Source organism: Pezoporus occidentalis, unplaced genomic scaffold (genome assembly GCF_034315485.1).
Source record: "Pezoporus occidentalis ecotype Australia unplaced genomic scaffold, CSIRO_AGI_Poc_V1 ctg334, whole genome shotgun sequence".
Lineage (NCBI taxonomy): Eukaryota > Metazoa > Chordata > Aves > Psittaciformes > Psittacidae > Pezoporus > Pezoporus occidentalis.
The window spans coordinates 349,251-368,336 of record NW_026915313.1 but is presented as its reverse complement, the minus strand read 5'-3'; the positions used below and the strand labels follow the sequence as shown (position 1 = coordinate 368,336).

The 19,086-nt window shown below is 38.2% G+C and overlaps 1 protein-coding gene across 3 annotated transcripts in view; it reads left to right on the top strand.

Annotated features, from left to right (window-relative positions):
• Nucleotides 1-12,997, top strand: part of PCGF3 (polycomb group ring finger 3) — a 49,782-nt gene extending 36,785 nt beyond the window's left edge. For all 3 annotated transcript variants that reach the window (XM_062629387.1, XM_062629388.1, XM_062629386.1), the window contains 7 exons: nucleotides 1,178-1,274; nucleotides 3,550-3,605; nucleotides 4,528-4,638; nucleotides 5,113-5,201; nucleotides 6,459-6,596; nucleotides 8,570-8,650; nucleotides 10,064-12,997. In XM_062629387.1, the coding sequence (XP_062485371.1) occupies nucleotides 1,178-1,274; nucleotides 3,550-3,605; nucleotides 4,528-4,638; nucleotides 5,113-5,201; nucleotides 6,459-6,596; nucleotides 8,570-8,650; nucleotides 10,064-10,111 (620 nt within the window). In that variant the 3' untranslated portion in view covers nucleotides 10,112-12,997. The remainder of the gene's footprint in view (nucleotides 1-1,177; nucleotides 1,275-3,549; nucleotides 3,606-4,527; nucleotides 4,639-5,112; nucleotides 5,202-6,458; nucleotides 6,597-8,569; nucleotides 8,651-10,063) is intronic.
• The last annotated feature ends 6,089 nt before the right edge of the window (nucleotides 12,998-19,086 follow it).

The following is a 19,086-nucleotide window of genomic DNA, read 5'->3' as shown; positions in this document are numbered from 1 at the left end:
AAAGTCTACTGTGCACCAGCCAAAATAAGGTGTGCTTCACTAGACACTGCTTTTTTAACAAAGCAAATGAAGAGAACATTAAAGTTGTATTGCACAAACTTGAAGCCATATACAAACTTGCTGACGACAGTCCCACTGCCTGTGTTGTTGATGAAGATACTAAAACAGTACTGGTAACAGTATGGACCCTGAGAGGGTCACTGATCTCCATCTGGACATTGAGCCATTAAGTACTGCTGTCTGGATGTGACTATCCAGCCTATGGCTTATCAGCTGAATAGTCTATCAATCCATTTCTCTCCAATTTAGAGAGGAAGGACGTTATTGGAGACCATGTCAAAGGCCTTACAGAAGTCCAGAGAGATGACATCTTTGACTCTTCCCTTGTCCACTGATGTAATCACTCCACCTTAGAAGGCTACTAAGCTGATCAGGCAAGACTTGCCCTTGGTGAAACCATTGGCTGTCTTGAATCACCTCCCTGTCCTCCATGTACTTTAGCATGGTTTCTGGGAGGCTCTGTTCTATAATCTTCCTATAATGAATGACTGCTTTAGCAACTTCTGCAAAGAAATTTTAAAAATGCTATAGGTCTGTGCCAATGCAATTTTTTTTCTGGTGGAAATTTAACTGTTGTGTGCCCTGTGAAAGTGAGAATTAAAATGGCACCTGGATACCCACTTCTTAAAAGTTTTCTTTTCTTTTAAAAAGTATCCGATTTTGGAATATCTCTTTGTGTTGGGTTCATTGCAACTGTACACTTCTCTATGTGGCCATGCCTAAAGCAAATAGGCTTAGTATCTTAATGGCATACAGGCCCTTATGATAGCATCTGTGGAAGCTGAATAGCGTAATTAATATCATGGTAACCTGCTAAGAGTTTGATAAGCTACTAGAACCTTTTGTTTTAGTCAATTCCAGAGTGGGACTGTGTGTTGTATGCATTATTAGGAAGACTCTGGCTAGGTACAGATGCCTTATTTCTAGTGCATCATTTCCCTGCATCAAGAACATTAATGAAGGACACTGGAAACTATTCTGCATGATTTGACATCATGCTTGCATGATGTAAAAAATGACCTTTGTGTACATGCAGTAAGGTGTGTTTCTCTGACTGTATAAAAACTTTTTTCTGTTATCAATATTTTTTTTTAATTATGAATGACCTTGTTATTAGTCTGTAGAAGCTGCCTAGTGAAATATTTGGAGGAAAACAACACCTGTCCGACCTGTAGAATTGTTATACATCAGAGCCACCCGTTACAGTATATTGGGTAAGTATGAAAGCAGAAGTGCAACTATCTTCACTGTAGACTTTCAACCTCTTTAATGCAGCACAGCTTTTTCCTAAATTTTCTTACTTATCAGCATGTTAAACGTTAAAAAGGAATTTTGAAGGTGATTGAGGAAATACAGAATCAAGCTTTGCTATGAATTTGCAAGTCCTTGAGATCTGTTAGCTCTTGTCAGACTTAAAAGCAAGGAAAGTATGCACTTTACTGTTTAATATCTGTGTGGGTTATAATTGGATTTAGTAATCTCTCATTTTGTATTTCTGTCATAAAAGTTACATAAACAAAACATTTGTAGAAATCATACTTTTACAAAGTCTTCAAAATAATCTCTGTTGAGCACTGCTTTTCAGTGTCCTGACAGTAAGGAGAGAAAAAATTGTTGGTTTTATTGTTCAGCTGATTTTCAAAGGTCTATTTAGTACATAGGAAAAGGTAAGAACATGGCAGCAGCAAAAATATTAGATCAGTGGCTTAGATAGAATGGAAGAATCTTGTCCTTTGTTCTATTTTGATTCCTAGACAGACTGCTCTCACTTTCTGACCTAACATGAATGTGGTGTTGTTAATCTGTTCCCTTTTTAATTTCTTTTTAACTAAGTTTTTTTTTTTTTTTTGTTTGGTGGTGTTTTGTGTTTTTGGTGGTTGTTGTTGTTTGTTTTTTCCCTTTTGCTTTCAGAAAGACATTCCTTTTCCTTTAGTGCTTTCCTTTGAATTTACTAAACTATAGTAATTTCTGATGAAAATCCATTGTGACAGTGTGATTGCAATAGTTGTTGCTGCTGTTAGGTAGTGTTCTGTCTTAACTTTCTGTACAGAGTTTGTTTCGATTTGTGACTGTTTCAGTGTGCCCTTCTTAGTTCCATAACAACTTCTGAAGCAATGCTTATGGAAAATGAGTGTGATTTCTGTTCACTTTCACAGAAAACTGTTGATGTTCGATACATGCTTACACTGCTAAAGCTGATCCTGAATCGGGAGCCTGAAACTAGCTATGCCGTTTTTGCATTTGAAGAATAACAGTGTACACCGATAATATGTTGTACGATACACTGATAATACCCTATATGAGTGTATGCTTTGAAGGGACAAGCAGATGCTGATAGGATAGAACTAATAAATTACACTTACGATAGCATGTTTGTTCTAACTATGCTATGGTTCTATGTAAAGCTACAGGAATACACCAGTGCCTTGATTCAGAAGCCATTTTCTGTGCCAAAAGGGGCCAGGAAATAGCACCAAATAGAGAACTAGAACGGAATTTGTTAACTTGGTTTTTGTCCTTGAATACACTTCAAAGGAAGTGTTTTGTCTGAACTAGTTATAACATGCTAACAAGCCTATTCTGCGTATAGACACACACACATTTATAAAGAATTGACAGGTGGTTTGTGTCTTAAAACGTAGATTTACACTCCTGTTCATCTCCCTCTCTCTGGAAAATAGGTAAACAAAATGCGTCTTCTATCTCACGGTTTTGAATGCTGTTAAATTCTCACCTCTGACCTAATAGTGATAGCTGATTGTCCTGGTTTTGGCTGGTATAGAGGTAATTTTCTTCCTAGTAGTTGGGGCAGTGCTGTGTTTTGGCTTCAGTCTGAGAAGTGACCTATTTTAGACTAAAACAGAATTTTGTCTAGGTGAGCTGGGAATTAAAACCAGGCCTGCTGCTCTAGTTTTAGTAGAATTATTACCTTTCTTTTATTTGAGCCACATGACAGGCTTCTGAGCTATGTAATGTTGGTCACAATTACAATGTTGGTTTTTAGGGCAAAGTAAGATTTTTATTGTTGTGGTCTTTTTCTGTGAACTGTTGTGGTTTTGGAGAAGCTTTGTAAATATAACTGAGTAATCTAGAAATGTGAGAGATGAGTCTGTAGGGAAGAAACAGACTGTTCTGGATTCGTTTGTGATAAAATGAGTTTACTGCAAATTTGTCAAATGATTTTGAGGGTGTTAGTGTCATATTTACTTTATATCAGCAAGTATGTCATTTTCATCATCCTCCACATGTCCAGGACTATTCTTCCTCAAACTTCAATTGGGTTTCTGTCTTAGCCTGTACTTTTTCATAATTTGTTTCATGTTACTGTTCTCTCTTTTTTGACATAAATACTGACTTGAGAATATTAATTCTTCTAGGTGAATTTAGAGATTCTTACATCAATTTAGTACTGGAATTTTTTTTTAAGAGAAATGTTTTGAATCAAGATGATTGGCTTAAACTTTCAATTTTGTTTTTTTTTCTTGCTAGTCATGACAGAACAATGCAAGATATTGTTTACAAACTTGTGCCAGGCCTCCAAGAAGGTGAGTTGTAGTCTGACCTTTAGAAGTCATTTTGTACATACTTCGTCAACGCTTAAGAAAAGTTTAAGGTGATGAAAATGATGGGGGGAACACTGATGCAAAATCTGTTCCTTATTTGTGTCATTTCTGGTGATTATTTTCATACCTGTGCTAGCAGCAGTTGGGGTTGGTGGGATGAAAGACGGTATATCTTCTAAAAGTAGCATTAGATAAAGCATAATAATAGTTTAGCTTTTGAATGTTGGCACAATGTAGCTGTCATTTGTTCTTGTTAAACTGTGTACTTAAACCTGTTGTGCCAATTTTCTAGGATTCTCAGAGGTTGAATGTAATGCAGAACAGCTTTTAGTTTCAGTTTCTGCTACTGTGTGATTCCTTTTTTAGCAGATAATTTTCAGTTTATGTTTTCAAAATTGTTTCTGAGACTGGATCTGTTCAACTAAATAAGTCCTTTTAGTATCTGCTCAGTATTTTTTGTCTTAATGTATGTTACCACTTTAATTTAAATGCAGTATTTTAAGTCACTTGAGCTGCAAACCCAAAACATTCTCAAAGATCAGTAAGACTGAATAGAACATTGAAAAAATTTTCTCACACACTGAAAATTTTAACTATAAATAAAAATTGAGAAAGAAAGGTTTGACAGTGGGAGGGCTTCAAAATAAGGTGTAGTATTTTAAATACTCTCATTCTAATAGGAACATTGTAATAGTAGCTATACAGATGATTTTGTAGTATTCTAATTCCAAAAATATGATGAGGTGTGATGACGTGAGAAATAGAGGTAGAAGAACAGTAAATCCTGACAACACAACTACTTTTTGGGAAGCCTGTTTCACTTAAGAGGAAGGGATTTGGAATAACTTCATAAATATTGCATTAGAACTTTATTACAGGGATTAATATTTACAATTTTAAACAGCGGAAATGAAAAAACAAAGGGAGTTTTATCACAAACTGGGCATGGAAGTTCCAGGGGACATCAAAGGAGAGACATGTTCTACAAAACAGCACCTAGATGCCCATCGAAATGGTAAATGGTCCTTAATTTATTCTGTCTTGCACGGGTGACAGCTAGTAAATTGATGAACAGAGCTGTTGGAGGTAATGTGCCTAGTTGGTTTATTACAATTACAGTTGGTGTATAACACGAAAGAGTACAGTGAGTGTAGGATTGTTGCTTTGTCCCTTACTTGTGTACAGAATCTTTCTTTTCACCTGGTCGTAGCATATGAGTGGAGTAAGGAGATCTTCCATAATAGTGCCTACATGGGGACCCTCTGAAACTATCCAGCTTCTGGGCCGCTAATGGTTGGACTGAAGGTTGTGTATTTTATGTATGTATTTCTCTCTTTCACACTGTTGGCAGCTAGTGTTACCTAAGCAGACAAGCATCATTTGGGAAGTGCAAAGCTTGTTTATATTGCAATTCTGAACTGTGCTGTTTTAATCGTATCAGCATTACAAGCTGCTGCTGTTATCGCATATATCTGGTTTCTTATATAAGGTGAAACAAAACCAGATGAAAATTCAAACAAAGAAACTTCAGAGGAAAAACAGGAAGAAGATAATGACTACCACCGAAGTGACGAACAGGTGAGCTCATAAGGGCATGTTTTAGTTTTATCTTGTAGTTTAGCTTTAGTGCTTTGGTAGGCAAACAGAGAAGAAAAGTAACTGTTACAGGCTACTTTTTTGTCACCTGATGCAAACAAGATACAGTGTTGCCCAGTGCTTTTGTGCAAGCATGAGTTCCATCTCTGTGTTTTGTCAGGAATGGAGAGTATGTTAAAGACATTTGCATTAGCATTTGATAGTTCTGACTGCTTCTTCACCAGTTTCCAAAGTATTTATTTACTTTCAAAACAAATTCAGGTTATTTGGCCCACCTTGTGAAGGAATATATCCCAGCGTGCTTGTGATGCATTCAGCTGAATGCGTATTAATAATTATGAATAAAACCTTTTGCACTTTCACTAACTTAGTTTATTTTGTTTTAAACCTCTGATGTAAGGACAGTGTTATACCTGTACCATAAAAGTAGTATGAAAGCTGGTAAGTTCACCACTGGGTTGTCAATACAAAGCATGTTTGAAAGTTAGATCTCCTTTTCGAATAAGCAAGCATTCCCTTTTAATTTTTCCTGTTAACGTGTGCCCAAGGCAAATTAAACTTGGATGTTTTCTTTTAAATTGCAGTGTAAGAGAACTTTGAAAGTGATTGTCCCTAGTACTAAATCCTCTCAGTGGATAAGTAAATCATCACAAAGAGTTTAAACTAAGTAGTGAATAGCTGAATGAGAAGAGGTGAGAACTGAAACATAGAAATCAGAGATACCTTTTGGAGGGATAACGTTTAGAATTTTGAAAATTTCTCACATAATTTGTATCCATTCTTTTTAAACTTTAAGTTCTTTTTTAAACATCTGTTAAAATTGTTTTAAACTGAATTTAGCAATTGCATTACAAGCAAGAAATCACGTTAGAAGCAATCATTAAAAATAGGCAGCGGTATTCTTACTGCGTATCTTACTCTAGCTTTTGATATAGGGTCCTCTTGAGCTATTGGCAGCCAGTGAATTTGTATCGGAGCAGTCTTGTTCCAACATCAAAAATTCTTTCTTGAACTTTTTTGTCTAGATCTGTTTTGGTTGTAGTTTGGTTTTATCACTAAGCTGACCAGATGTTAGGTGATGTTGTGTTTTGTTTTGTTTTTTTTTTATGGGCATTTCAGTTTAAGAAATACTAGTACTGTACTTTTTCACTTTGTTGTCTTAATGAAAACTGCATATGGAATACATAGAGGGGACTGCAGTAAATTGTTCCAGCCAACCCTGTTTGCTTTTTCCTGAAGGTAAGCATCTGCTTGGAATGCAATAGCAGCAAATTGCGTGGACTGAAACGAAAATGGATTCGTTGCTCAGCACAAGCAACTGTCTTGCATCTAAAGAAGTTCATTGCCAAAAAACTAAACCTTTCTTCTTTCAATGAGGTAATATTTTCTTTTTTTAAAGTTATTTTGCAGATATGAAAGCTTTGTGAAAAGTGCGGGGTTGTTCTTTTAGTCTGATTCTATTTTCAGAAAACAGAAGTATACACTATTTCTTTAATTATATGTTGTATATCTGTTTTCATATCCTTTCTTGAAGCTATACAGGACTTGCCCCTTAGTTTGCTGTGCACCTTTTCATGTCTATATATAAATAGTTGAGCGAAAAGTCTTGGCTCTGTGTTTCCATGTGTGTTGAAATGCACTCTGGCAAGGTGCTTTGTTTGACACTGTGTGGTGGGGTGTACCCTAGCCCTTCAGAGATTCCACACACAGTGCAGGGGACACGCAGTAGCAAACACTTGTACTGCTGGAGCTCAGAGTAAGAGAAAGCACCACAGGTATTTGTTCATGCTTTCAGTGAAGCTCAGCCTGAAGTTTCTGCTTACCGTGACTAGAGTGTTATCAGGTACCTACTTTTCCCTTCCTCTGTAGGGAATACTTCGAATCATGGGAAGAATTTATGGTGAAAGGTACAGAAAGAAAGGCAATTCTTTGCACTTCTAGTTCAGATTCAAAACTACCAGTGGTGAAACATATGAATGCAGCCTCTGTTGACTGCTTTGCTGGTTCTTGGTCACAGTCTTTAGACATCTCAGGTGACTCTGAGCTTGACATCTCCCAACCCCACGTTATGTCACTGATCCACTGAATTTCAGTAAGACTTTTCAGTCAGATCGTCTGCTTTCAAGTCCATTGTTAACACCTTTCTGCTCAAGCTTCTCCAGCAGTCAGTTTGCATCTGTATCACTCTTCCTTCTAGCTTCTGTGTGCTTCAAACCAACGCACTCTTTTATGGTCAGAGTATGTCCCCAAGCTCTGCTAGCCTTCTTGAACAAAACTGTATTTCCTGTGTTGTCCTCAGCTGGCTTAGAAGTGGTTGACTGCTGGCTGTAGCACAGCATCAACATAGCCACCATCACTGTTCAAAAGGGAGTATTTGTGTGTTTAAGCTCTCCATTCCACTGTGTCAGTCTGTGATATAACAACTTGCCTGGCTTTTATTAAAGGAAGAAGTTTCAGAACTACTGTTTATTCCTTTGCTATCCCTCCCTGCCTTCTTAAAGAGTACATAAATTGTGGTGTAATCTGTGTACAATTACCAAGTAACAGGTGCATAGTAGAAGGATCTAAGCTTGTGGGCATATTGACTATTACAGGTTTGAGCTATTGCCAGTTAGATGAGCCATGTATGTGAAATGCATGCCCAGTAAGGCCTTTTTCTGTTGTGTGGTAAAGCGGTATTGATACAAGTCACCTTGGTGAAGCTTAGTGTTTTCATGCATGTTCCCTGTTTTAGTGCATGTTCAACTGATTAGGACTCATATGATTCTCATGTTTTTGTGTTTATATCCTCACTGCTTCTAATATCAAGAGCTTTCAGCACTGAGATAGGAAAGTGAAAAAATGGGTATTGAGTATCTGCAAAGGACCCATAAATATAGTGTATGAGGGAGGTGGCAGATAGTTTTGTTTTTTTTTTTTTAAATGCATCCTTGTAGCAGAAAACCACCTGGCTGATGTCAGGTAAAGAATTTTCATCATATGTTAGAGCTGTCTTTGAGATCTGTGAATTCTGTTTCTTTGATCATTTATGGGGCCTTTTTAAAAGTGAAGCTTTCAGGAAAGGGCATTAGTAGTATTGCTTGGAAAGCTAAACCAGTTAAGTCAGTCAAGTCCAGTCCATGCAATATTTCCTAGGTAGGCACAAGCATAGTGTTTTGGCACTCTGTGATAAGAAAAGACATGCTTTTTTCTCTCCTGGTACTCTTTTTTGTCTACAGAGCAGCTGCAAGATGACCGCTTCCAGTGTCTTTGAAGAAAAATAAATCTTGACAAACATTTGTAGTATTATCTGAAATATGTTGCTCCATGTACATGTCCCAGTGAATTAATTGTTGCCTTTGTTTTGTCAGCTGGACATATTATGCAATGAAGAGATTCTTGGCAAGGACCACACACTCAAGTTTGTAGTTGTTACTAGATGGAGATTTAAGGTATGACACAGTGGTTCCTAGTAAATCATGAAGTGGCCAAATAAAATGTTTCTAAAACAAGCATCACTTGGAACTATTTTGGAGTAACTGCAGACTTGATCAAAAGATTCTTCAATAAGTATCTTGTACAGCATACCTGAACACCAAGTATTGATTTTCATCTACAAGAAAATGAAGGAAAGAGGAATTAAGTATTAATTGCAAGGGAAAAGGGAACACTGCCTCAACTGTCAGAATTGTTACCAAGTCTGGCAAAGGAAGTGGAAGCCAGAAGAAAGTATTATTTTTACCTATTTTAGGTAAAACTGGTTTTAATCCACATAGGTGGGGAAATCAACTGTGATGCAGAAAAGGCAGCAAATTTCAGCACAGCTGTCTTCTGTACCTCAAGAAATCTCTTTCTCTTCTAATGCAGAGGCAGTAACTGCAGTTCTTGTCTGCCTTAGTTAAGGAAACTTCTAGTAGCATTTAGTAGGCATAAACAAGGCCGGTTAAAAATGTACATCTTTGACTTGCTTAATGTGGTTTCTTTAAACAGCTTCCTTCAGACTGAATAGTAAACAGTGGAGCATTCATTCTGAGTATAAGCTATCACATTAATAATTACAGCTCAAGTAAAATGAGTGTAAGAATGAATTGCAAAATTGAACACTTAGGAGGCAAGTCACACAGAGTCAGTATATGTGTATTTGGAGATGTTTGAACTAAGATGTAGTATTCATAAAGGACAAGCGACACAGTCAAAGTTTACAGTGTACACTGAGGTAGAACCACTTGATGGCTTTTGATGTGTATCTAGAAGAGGTGCAGGTGGGAGCAGGGAATTGTTTTTTTGTCTTGGCATAGAAGAATCAAATTGTGCATCTCTGCAAGTTTGCAAGTTTGCCTTGATCATGGAAATCTACACAACTGTGTGTCAGTTGCCTTCTCAAGTGAAAGAGGTGGGGGATGTAAAATGTAACTGGAGGGTGGGAGGTCTGGAACAGACAAGAGGAAGCAGTTCCTGACATGAGACACAGAGCTCCTTCATACAGGATGTTGTGGATGGTAAAAGTTTTACCTATTTGTAAAAAAGCAGTGAATACACTCACAGAAGAGGAATCATGTGAGAGCTGTGTGATGTGAAGTACCACGTGCTCATACACTGTTTTCTAGACATCTGCATTTCTCCCTTAATGGGAGTGGGTTTTATGAGTTAAACAGATCAGTTCCTGAGACAGAAAAGCAAAAGGATTCTTCATCTCTTCTTTGAGCTTCACTGATGAGATTGTATCTTGTATTTGAATTTTTGACAGGGCAGATAGCTACTCTGATCATTCATTTAAGCTTTACTTTATGAAACAGAAGTTTTGCCTACTGAACAGGTTATTTCCGGTTTTGTTTCTGAACTTATCTGATATTTCTGTCTTGCAGAAAGCACCATTACTGCTACACTACAGACCCAAAATGGACTTGCTGTAAGAGAACTTTACTGTCCTTCTGGACAGAGTTTTTTGCAGAGACTATCATCTGGCACCTTCTTAGTGCATCACTAATCAAATGACACAAACCAGCCGAATAAATTTAGAAGACTGTAGGGCTTTCATAGCGGACTGTCCTTCTGAATATTTCTTCTAGGGATGTACTACCAAGAATTCTGAACAGAAAATATTTATACTTTTTTTTGTACAAAAGAAGTAAGTCGCAACTCAACAAGACACTACCAGCACTAAGTTTACAGATACTGAAAGCACTTCACAGTTCTATGTAGCTCAGCCTGATTTATCTCTTACAGTTACACAGAAGTAAGTTAGAATGTTGTGGAGTGATTTAAAAATGTTGCTTTTGACACCAGGTTGCATTTAGTTACTTTTCACATTCTGAATCTTTAAAAACTATATTTTTGCAAAGTGTTATTGTCTTATATAGTATGCCTGATTGCATTGGCTTTATTCAAGTTATCATGTAGACCATTGAAAATACCTAATATGGTGATAATTTATTATGCTGCATTGAAAACTTCTAAAAATCTGGGAAACCAATAAGTTTGTCATTTTTCCCAGTTACTGCTCTCCCTTGCTTTGTGTTTTAGTAAAGTTTTGATACTCCCTGATGCATGTTGATTTGGTAAGATTAATAGAAATTATTGCAGTTGATTTTAATGTGCCCTGATATTTTGCTGTGGCATAAATTGCACCACATAATGACGAATACTCAAAAGTGCTAGATTTGTGAACTTTAAAAAAACAACCCAAAACATTTCTTATGAGTTGTGGCTTGCAGAAATCAGTTTTTAATTTAGAGAGAATTTGCTCTCACTAGCTATTGAAGCACTGTCTCTTGGGCTACTTTGGGTGATATCACAGTTTTCATTTCATTTATTAAGAATTCCATAGATCATTATGAGCAGGTTTATATTTCCTTTACCTGTTTTCTTATGAAACCATGGTATTTTTTTAGCGCAATTCCTAACTGTTAGGGGGTGGTCAGACAAGATTATGTTAGCACCTTCTGGCCTTAACTGGTAATTTTGTTTGCATCAGCACTAGTGGATGCAAGGTAATACACATGCATGCATGTATGCATACATCTGTACACACATTTAACTACGTATGTTATAGAATGCACCCTCAATAGCATTTAGCAGGGTTCACGGCACTTTTTGCAAGGCTTTTTGAGGTAGTTGGCTTTTCAGAAAAAGTGGCTGAAAGTGATTTCTGCAAGCTGCATACATTATGATACAGCATATATAGTAGGATAGAGTGTTTGTCTGGCATAAGTGTCAAGTCACTGAAAACAGGCTATGCCATGTTATTGACAGCTGGAAATCATTAACTTTCTAATTTTTGGAAGAGTTTTCCAGTGAACTGAAAATGCTTGTTGCTATTCCTATTATTAAAGCCTGTATTTTTTTTTTTTAATATAAATTGTCTTTGGATAAGAAAACAAGTTTGTCTGTAACTGTCCTGCTTCCTCTAGCTGTGCTCCTTCCCCTCTTCTGCTAGAAAGTGTTACTTGCTACTTGATAACAGGAGTTTGATACTGCAAAATGTTTATCCAAGCATTTTAAATCCTCTTTCTTTTCGTGAGTTTTCAAAGCACCACATTCCTCAGCATGTGTCCCAAAGACTCTGTCTGTCTTTGGAGTCTTCAGTCCTCTGCTGCTGCAGAAGGGATGTTCCAACTTGTGTTTATGTTTGAAAACAGGGTTCCTCATTTTTAATTACAGTCACAGATGTCAACGGGAAGGAAATCAAAAAGTGTGTGAGCAGAGAATGAAAGGGATTTTACTGAACTGTGGAGATTGAAGAGAGAACTACACAAAGGCCAAAAAGTGCTGCTGTCCTTGCACATGAGGATATGGGGATAGCTGCATTTGAACTTGGGTTATGCAGAATTCTACAGCTGGGTTTGGCTGGGTTGGGAGGGCAGGTGGGGAGTGGTGTACATCCATATGAGCAATGGGATCCAGCTTCGCTCTGGTTTTGTCTTACTGTTTGTGAACTCAAATATATGTGTTTTGGATTTTTTTTTTTCCTGTCTTTAACATTACTGGAACTGGCAGAAAAGAACAAATGAGATAATGAGTCTACCATTTTTTCTAATCTTTTCACGAAACAGTGAATGCAGGTGGCATGGATGTGTACACAAACTGTCATTCTAGGCCTTCTGGAGGTGTTTCCGTGATTGTTAACTGTCCTACTGTAAATAAGGACTTTCTCTAGCCACTGAGGCACTGAGAATATAAACAGGGCTGTAAGTGTTCTCCCTCTGTGCACGCTGAGTATACAGACACTGGCTGTACCTGATGTAGACGTGAAATTAGAGCATTCTGTTTAACTGACTTAATCAGGATACATATATACATAAAAGCAAATATATATATATTTGTGTGAGATCTGCCTATCTCAGAGTCTATATACTGCAGAAGCTTTGTACAATGATATTGACGCGGTGCTTTTGAAGCACATTGGGATTTTAGTACTTTCCTATACTTAAGTTGTGCAGCTGAGAAATCAATAACAAACATGTAAATTCACAAGTCTTTCAAATCTCTCTCTTGCTGTAACAGTCTACAGTATAGAAGATATATTTGTAAGTTTATAACCACCTTCAGAATCACTTGAATTTTTATGGTGCTATCAATATATTGAAAACTCTGCTTATACCTGTATGGATACATACATTCAAGCCAGTATTCATAGAATCATAGAACGGTTTGGGTTGGAAGAGACCTTAAAGATCATCCAGTTCCAACCCCCCTGCCTGCACCTGTTGTTTTTTTTTTTACTCATAATTGTGTGTTACTGCTTTTGCAATGTGCTTAATCTGATAAAACCTCACAAGTAAAAAGAAGAAAAATAAAAATGACAAACAAATAAAAAGCCACCCAGTTATTTTTCTAAATCACATGTCACAATGTATTTCCTGCAGAAACCGTGACTGTGTCTGGACTATATATTTATTTCCTTTAGCCTTACTAAAAGACTACAGTGCAATTAAATGGAGGTCAGAGGGAGGTGTCCTAGGGTCACAGCCTTTTTTCACTTCTGTGAAGCCTAAGAGACAATTAGTTTATATCAAGATTAGATTGGGTAAAACAAGTCTGATACTTTTCAGAGTTAAGACTCAGCATAGGTATCTCTTTGTCCTCGTGAGATCAAGTTAGTTTATTTTGGCTTTCGTGAAGATGCCATTATGGTGAATTAGTTATCACAATTGCTTCTGCTGGTAAATAATTGCAGTAAAGAAGTATCTTATTGCATTATCCTCAGCAGCAATTGAGACTGATAAAATCACCCAGGCTCAGAGTCTCATTAAATATAGTTTCATTAAAAATAGATAATTCAGACAGAATATATAGTATTGAATTTAAATAAGATTGGGGGTTTTAAATGTTAACTTTATAAAATTATTTATTCTATTTTAAGCCTTCTGTCTTATTTTACCATCCAAGTATTTTTCTTTCAGTGATCCAGCTTTATTTACGGGCATATAAAATGAAATTGTAAGATGTTTTTACAAGCTTCTTCCTTTTACATTGAGTTTGAGTAGCTTTTGTTTGTTTTTGTTCTGTATGGATAAAAAGCATTACTTATGCTTTTGTGCAATAGGTTTGAAACATGCATTTATTAGACATATGTTTAAATTGTAAATGTAGCATCTACTTACCGTTAAAAGGAATGTAGATGGCTTTTCTGAGTTGTTCAAATGGGGTCTTTTATTTGGAGCTATGATTTGGGGGGTTGTTTCATGATTTGTAGTTTTGGGCTTGTTTGCTTTTTAGTTTTATTTTTTTATTTTTAATTTTCAGAGTGAAGTGTGGGGTTTAAATTTGTGTAAGTACAAGAACTGTCTGTCAGCAATATTTTAAAATAAATGATCTTGCAAGAAACCTTAATGTGAATTGTGGAAGCAATCAGCAAGACTTGCAGCCTATCTGAAGATGCTTTGTGCCATTGTTATGTCTGGTATATTTGTGTACCATCAAACCTAGGAATATTTGTTTTTATTGGTTGTGCAATAGTATACACAACACTCACCTCTGGGGATATTGGACCATAAGAAATATCAGACCACAGCTATAATGGTGCTATTTTTTCCCAATAGGCTATGAGCCTTTAAAAGATTATCTGGCTCTTATTGTCTTTATAACATAGTCGTAGGAGATTGATAGAGGTTTTTTTCTACTGGATGATTAATAAAATTGTACAACTAGCCTGTTTTACAGCATTCAGCATCTTACCATTGAGCTAGAGATAATAGGAAAAAGCCAACCAATCTGTACATCAGCAAGATAAATCTTACTAAGTACTTAAAATATATTTTGTACAGAAGCCTTGACTGTACAGAGAAATCAAGTTTCTGTATTTCCTCAGGTAATCAGTTTGGATGTTTCAATGGAAATGTTGATGCCACCTACGCTTCAGTTAAGTCTACCTAGGGCAGGGCAAAAGACTGTCCCATACACTAGAATCCCTACATAAGCTATAATTAACTGTAACTAAGTTTTTTGAGATCTGTTGTTGAAGTAAGAAGTTGCAATGGGAAAAACATGAAGAAACATGGAACAGAGCTTCAATCTCTGCTTTAATCAAAACTTGCCAGTGACACAGATGCTTTCTAGGAACTTGCGTCTTGTTGCAAGCCAACAGTAACGTTTTGCTATGGACTTCCAGTTTCATCTGTACACAGATTAAAGCTCTGGTCCTGCTATTTGAGCCATGCTTGATCATTCTTAGGGCTTCTTGGAAATCTTTTGAAGCCAGAATGACCTGAGAAGACTGTAGTGGTAGGATAGGAACTAAACATCCAGTTCTATGGAAACTTACATTGGCAACTTTATGAATAGCTTCAACAGTCCACAGAAAGCAGTGGGGTCATTTGTGTGAACGGTTAGGCTGAAGGAAGGATTTTTGAGTACTGATGTTCCACTTTTATTTTTTTTAGTCTGGAACTCTAAAGCATTGGTTTAGTGGAATCTTACATTCAAGTGATTTACCTGGACAAAAGGAGAGTTTGTTCTTTTTTTCCTGCAACAAGATTTTATGGTTAAGGGACAATAAGCCAGTGCAACCACTAAGCCTTTATCCTCATATGTGGCATAATAAAGATTCTGGAACTGTCACAGTGTAAAACCATATTTTTGGCTTAGCTTCATTTGAAAGTTTACAATTTTTTATGCTTTGTGTTGCTGTGTAATTTTTGTACTATTGGTGGCTAGTTTTGTCTGAATAGCCGTTGGGGATTATTGCTTAATGTTTTGATTTTATGATAGTGAAGCTTGTATCCAGTGTTTTGCCAATTAATATTATATGCTTGTTAATAAAAGCAGAGAAACTAACTGAAATACTGTCAGGCTGGAAGTTATTGTCCCATTTTTCCCCAAGAACATAAGGAACCTAGCCATCATAATACCATAGTGTTGAATAAAGCATGACGGAAACAATGGTGGTGAGCCATTGTATTATGATCGGCCTTTTACTCAAGACACAAGCATGCCCAAAGCATTACTCCACTACATGGAATGGCCATATGTCTGTGACAAATGTGTGACAAGTAACTGCTGGTGAGGAAATGAAACGGCTTCAGCTAGAAAAAGGATAACACAGCTGTCCTGATGTCTTTATGTATGGATGGAAAGGTACTTACCCAACCTGTATGTATTGAACACTTCAATATTACGCTTACTTGGCAGTGTTGATACACAGGGGCTGACTGCAGCATAGCAGAACACATTCACTTAGATACGTGACAAATAGAAAAGCATATCCACACACATTCCACTTTTACTTAACTTTAGTTTGATGTGCTGCTAGGGGGGAAAAAAGGTCTCTTACTTAGAGAAGGCTTTGACTAATGAACTGCATATATTTTGCCTTTTAAAAAAATCGGTCTGTTGTGGTATTGCAAACATTGGTGCTTGCCCTCTTCATAACTTCAAGACCTTTTTTCCTTCAAAATCCTTGAGACTTACTGTACTAGGTTCAGCTGTAATAGCTATTTTTCTCCTTCCTAGTAGGTGATGCAGGTCTGTGTTTTGGCTTTAGTCTGGGAACAGTGCTGATAACACACTGATGTTTTAGTTGTTGCTAAGTAATATTTACTCCAGTCAAGGACTTTTCAGTCTCTCGTGTTCTGCTAGTGAGGAGGGGCACTGGAAGCTGGGAGGGAGCAGAGACATGGGACACCTGACCCAAACTGGCCAAAGGGATATTCCATACTACGTCATGCGCAGCATATAAACTGAGGGACATCATCCAGAAGGCCCAGATCACTGCTGTGGTCTGTCTGGGCATTGGTTGGTGGGTGCTGAGCAATTGTATTGTGCATCACTTGGGTTTATTTTTTTTTTCCTCTATTTTTGGTTTTGTATTTTCTCCCTGTTATTTCTCTTATCATTAGTAATAGTTTCATATTATACCTTAGTTACTGGACTGTTCTTATCTCAACCCATGGGGTTTACATTCTTTTGATTTTCCACCCTGGAGATTTTCCACCCTTGATTTTTGCTGGAGGGATGGGGGAAGGAAACACAGGGAGTAGTGAGTGAGTGGCTTCTGAGTTACCAGCTGGCTGAAACCATTGCACTTATTTTAATATCTGAACAGAGCAAAGGTATGGGGGAATTTTTAGATAAAATTAATTGAAATGCCTAGTTGAGATAATACTGCTGCAAAGAGGATGATGCTAGACTCCTTCCAGTGGTGCCTAGTGACAGGATGAGAAGCAATGGCCATGAAATAAAGCACAAGACGTTTCACCTAAACATGCGGAGGAACTTTACGTTGAGGGTGTCAGAGCAGCAGACAGGTTGCCCAGGGGAGTTGTGGAGTCTCCCTCACTGGAGACATTCAAAACCCGTCTGGACATGTTCCTGTATAACCTGCTCTTGGTGGCCCTGCCTTGGCAGAAGGGTTGGACTGGATGGTCTCCAGAGGTCCCTTCCAACCCTAATGATTCTGCGATTCTGTGAAAGCAAGCTGCAAAGCAGATGCTACACTACTTGTATTTCTTACAGGATCTATTTCAGTACTGCAAAAGTATAGTTGTGAACTGCCCTATAGATAGTAGGAAGGGCTTTTATTCCTGCTATTGGCTTGTTAGGAACTACTGACAACTATGAGCTGGTTTTATTCATACATGCGTATTTCTTAGTTGCACTGACAGTACCAACGTGTAATTGTCCTGAAACCAGGCTTCTGCCAGTTAATAACTTCACTTAGACACCAGCATGAGAGACTTGGAGCAGAAAGGTCCCTTTAGCTTTGTAGAGTCACTTAAAAGTGACTCAATGTTACCACTAATTGAGCAAGTGTTACGTTTTGTAAATCTTCCATGCGCTCAGTATTAGTGGTTCTAGTACTTCCCTGAACGGAAGTTCCCTGGTTCTAACACTTCCCTGAGTGCTGGTTGCTTCCATCTACTCTGCGAGAGCTGCAGCCAAATGTTTGCTTGTTTTGGTTAGCTAGCAGCAACATATGCAGTGGGAAGCACACGTGTCTGAGACAGCAGCTTACTACTGCCACCGAATTTTTTGTACGCTGTTTGCTTACACCTCAGCAACAAGAATCAAGAATCAGAATCAAGAATCAACTAGGTTGGAGAAGACCTTAAAGATCATCAAGTCCAACCATTACCCCAGGACTGTCCAGACCACCACTATACCATACCACCGAGAGTTTCATCTACATGGTTTCTGAACACTTCCAGAGACGGCGATTCCACCACTTCCCTGGGAAGCTTGGTCCAATGCCTGAGCATCCTCTCTGTGAAGAAATTTCTCCTAATATCCAATCCAAGCCTCCCCTGGCGCTGTCTGAGGCCGTTAGCTCTTGTCATATTGCTTGTAACTTGGGAGAAGAGACCGACCCCTACCTCACTACAACCTCCTTTCAGCTTGTGTAGAGAGCAGTAAGGTCCCCCCTGAGCCTTCTCTGCTCCAGACTAAACAACCCCAGTTCCCTCAGTTGTTCTTCGTAAGTCTTGTGTTCCAGAACTTTCACCATCGTTGCCCTCTTCTGGACCTGCTCCAGGACCTCAATGTCCTTCTTGTAGTGAGGGACCCTAGAACTAAACACAGTATTCAAGGTGTGGCCTCACCAGTGCCCAGTACAGGGGGATGATCACTGCCATGGCCCTGCTGGCTATGCTGTTTCTGATACAGGCCAGGATGGAGGCAAGTAGCCTTTTACTGAGTGCTGAGCTGCACAGATACTTCGGTGCTACTGCAGTGCTCTTAGTATTCACCATGTGTTTCATTTGGAGTTCAAACCAGCCACACAGAAGGGAGCGAAGTCCAAAAGGTGTCCTCCATACAACTTGTAACCCAACAAGAAATGCAACCTGAACAGAATTGCTGGAAAGCGATGCCAAATGTGGTGAAGGAAATGGCAAAAGAGACTGACCAGATCATGGCCAAGTCAGATAAGAAAAGGCTTCAGGGAGACCTTAGAACAGACTTTCTACAAGGGCATGTAGTGATAGGACAAGGGGAAATGGCTTTAAGCTGAAAGATGATAGATTTAGATGAGACATTAGGAAGAAATTCTTTACTATGAGGGTGGTGAGGAACAGGTTGTCCAGAGAACCTGGCAGTGTTCAAGGCCAGGTTGGATGGAGCTTTGAGAAAGCTGGTCCAATGGAAGGTGTCCCTGCCTGTGGCAAGGGGCTTGGTACTACATGATCTTTAAGGTCACTTCCAACCCAAACCATTCTGTGATTCTTCTATTAAGTTCATGGGACCTAGTGAGAAGCCTCCCAGGGTCCTGAAGGAGCTGGCAGATGTCGTTTCCAAAGCACTCCAGCACATTTGAAAAGTCACGTCAGTCAGGCAAAGTTCCGGTGATTGGAAACAGGGAAACTGCACCCATTTTTCAAAGGAGTAATAAGGAGGCCTCTGGGAACTAACCGAGTGGTCAGTGTCACCTTAGTGCCTGGTAAGGCCATGGAACAGA